Genomic DNA, 2,146 nt, shown 5'->3' with positions numbered 1-2,146 from the left:
GTAGTTGTTGCGTCTGTCTGTCTGCCTCTCTCTCTCTCTCTCTCTCTCTCTCTCTTATTTAATTGTTAAAAGGAGTTCGGTATAGACCTGCTCTATTTGAAAAGTGTCCTGAGATAATGATGAATTGGCGCTATACAAATAAAATTGAATTGAATTGAAATTTAATTATATATATTTAAATATACAACACACACATTCATACAGCATCAATAATCAATAAAAACACTGATAATACTCCCATAATGCAGTATTTTACAGGCAGTGTTTGTTTAATTAATTACAATGGACCATATTTTATAAAATGATCAAATCATATTATAATCAATCATTTTATTTCATTAATAATGAAAGTAATGAAGCTGTCAGAGGGCATAAAGCAGAAATACTAAAGTACAAGTAAATAAATATATTCATTGCTGTACCTGAGCTCTGATGTCACGCCACCAGGTGGTGCTCATGCGCAGTGAGTACACAATCATACACACACACACACACACACACACACACACATTCCTCTGGGAGCACCAATAGTGTAAAACTTGAATGAATGTAAACTTCATTTCCGGTTAGTGTTTTTATCGAATTGATCAACATCGATATAAATAATAATGTAATTATAATACAATAATAACGAACGACAGAGTTCGTGTCCAACAACCGTTTTAGTGTCTGTTTGTGTATATTCAAGCTTCCTGTTGGAGAAAATATTTAACACATAAATAAATACATGTAAACATAGAAAATAATGATTGGAAACAGAATGATTTAGTTACAAATCAAATATAAACCAACTGTAAAGAGCTTTTTATTATTACACTAAATAACATTTAAACATAAGAAATGACAAATTAAATACAAGAAATATGATCTAGATCTAAGGTCTTTTATTTTGAAGGCAGCTGATTTCCGGTGCGGTCGTGTTTTAATGGTTCAGCTTCACTTTTCTTCTCAGAGGAAAACAGTTTGAGAAAAGATCCTGACAGCGGCTGCTCGGTAATCACTGGACCTTTAATCGCTCTTTTAATGACTTTGTTTGAATCTTTCTTCACGAATGTTTCGTTTTATTACCGATTTAATCTCCGATGAAAACCCTGTTTGTCCGCCTGGAAATGAAACTTCATTGAGGGAGTGAGACCGAACCGAGCCGAGTCCGAGCCGAGCCAGCCCGGATCAGAGTCCCGCAGAAACAATGACAAGATGATTGTGTTGATTCTTATGTTTTTACTTCGGAGTCCTGGAGGGAGCTGTGGAAACGGTGAGGGATAAAACAATTATTACAGCAAAGTTTAACTCAAAGATAAATCACTGAAAAGTTTACGACGCCGAACTCTATTTGAAGTAAACCAAGTTTAAAGTTTTGTCACTTTTCAGCAAATACTGCCATCTGATAAAACTCCTGTAAATACTGTAAATATATGTGAGAGAGCCTTTCATCTATTCGGCACACAGCCAGCACACCAAACAGCTCTTTATCTGAAGTAATGTGCAACTCTTCTGTCGTTGCCTTCGCCCGATAAAGTGCGCTCAGAGGGCAGTTTGGGTGCAGCCTCAGTCAGTAAAAACCTAAAAGTCTCATTGAATAAGTTGCTTATTGGTTTGTTTGTTTGTGCCGAATTTACCAGGAGACACGTGTCAAATAAACAAAGAGTGAGATGTGTTTCATCCTGTTAAGAAAGGAACTAAAAATCAAATAAGTCTACATTTACCACAATTTCCCGTGGAGTTTGGCGCGAGGACTCTGGTCGCACAGCTGTGAAAAGTGCAGGTTCACAGCTGTTTGTGATGGTTGTGAGCGGCACACTGTTTATCACACACACACACATATATATAAACACATATATATATATACACACATACATACGTACACATACACAAACAAACACACACATACACACACATTATAATGACATCATCGCCAGCAGCTCCGTGTTTGATGGTTGGTGATGTCATCAGTGGAGGGAAATAACACCTGATGATGTCATCAGTGGGAGGAAGGGATGTGAGTTGATGTCATCTCTCTGTGACGCTTTTGCTGCATTTTTTCCCATCATGCACTGTTGGTCGCACACTAACAATCAATAATGTAATTATTGATTAGGATGCTGTATCTGAGGCTATATGTAGGGAGGTGTGTTCAGGGCCCACT

At 37.2% G+C, this 2,146-nt stretch overlaps 1 protein-coding gene across 1 annotated transcript in view; it reads left to right on the top strand.

Moving 5' to 3' along the window:
* Positions 1–920: 920 nt before the first annotated feature.
* LOC118337327 (tyrosine-protein kinase receptor TYRO3-like) overlaps positions 921–2,146 on the top strand; it is a gene marked incomplete at its 3' end in the record, with an annotated part of 1,707 nt that continues 481 nt past the window's right edge. The window contains 1 exon segment of the mRNA XM_035674297.1: positions 921–1,255. Within this exon segment, the coding sequence (XP_035530190.1) occupies positions 1,198–1,255 (58 nt within the window).

Source organism: Morone saxatilis, unplaced genomic scaffold (genome assembly GCF_004916995.1).
Source record: "Morone saxatilis isolate NCDOM2014 unplaced genomic scaffold, NCSU_SB_2.0 Contig3, whole genome shotgun sequence".
In the NCBI taxonomy this organism is placed as follows: Eukaryota; Metazoa; Chordata; class Actinopteri; family Moronidae; genus Morone; species Morone saxatilis.
The sequence above is the reverse complement of the archived record's forward strand: the minus strand, read 5'-3'. Positions and strand labels throughout refer to the sequence as shown.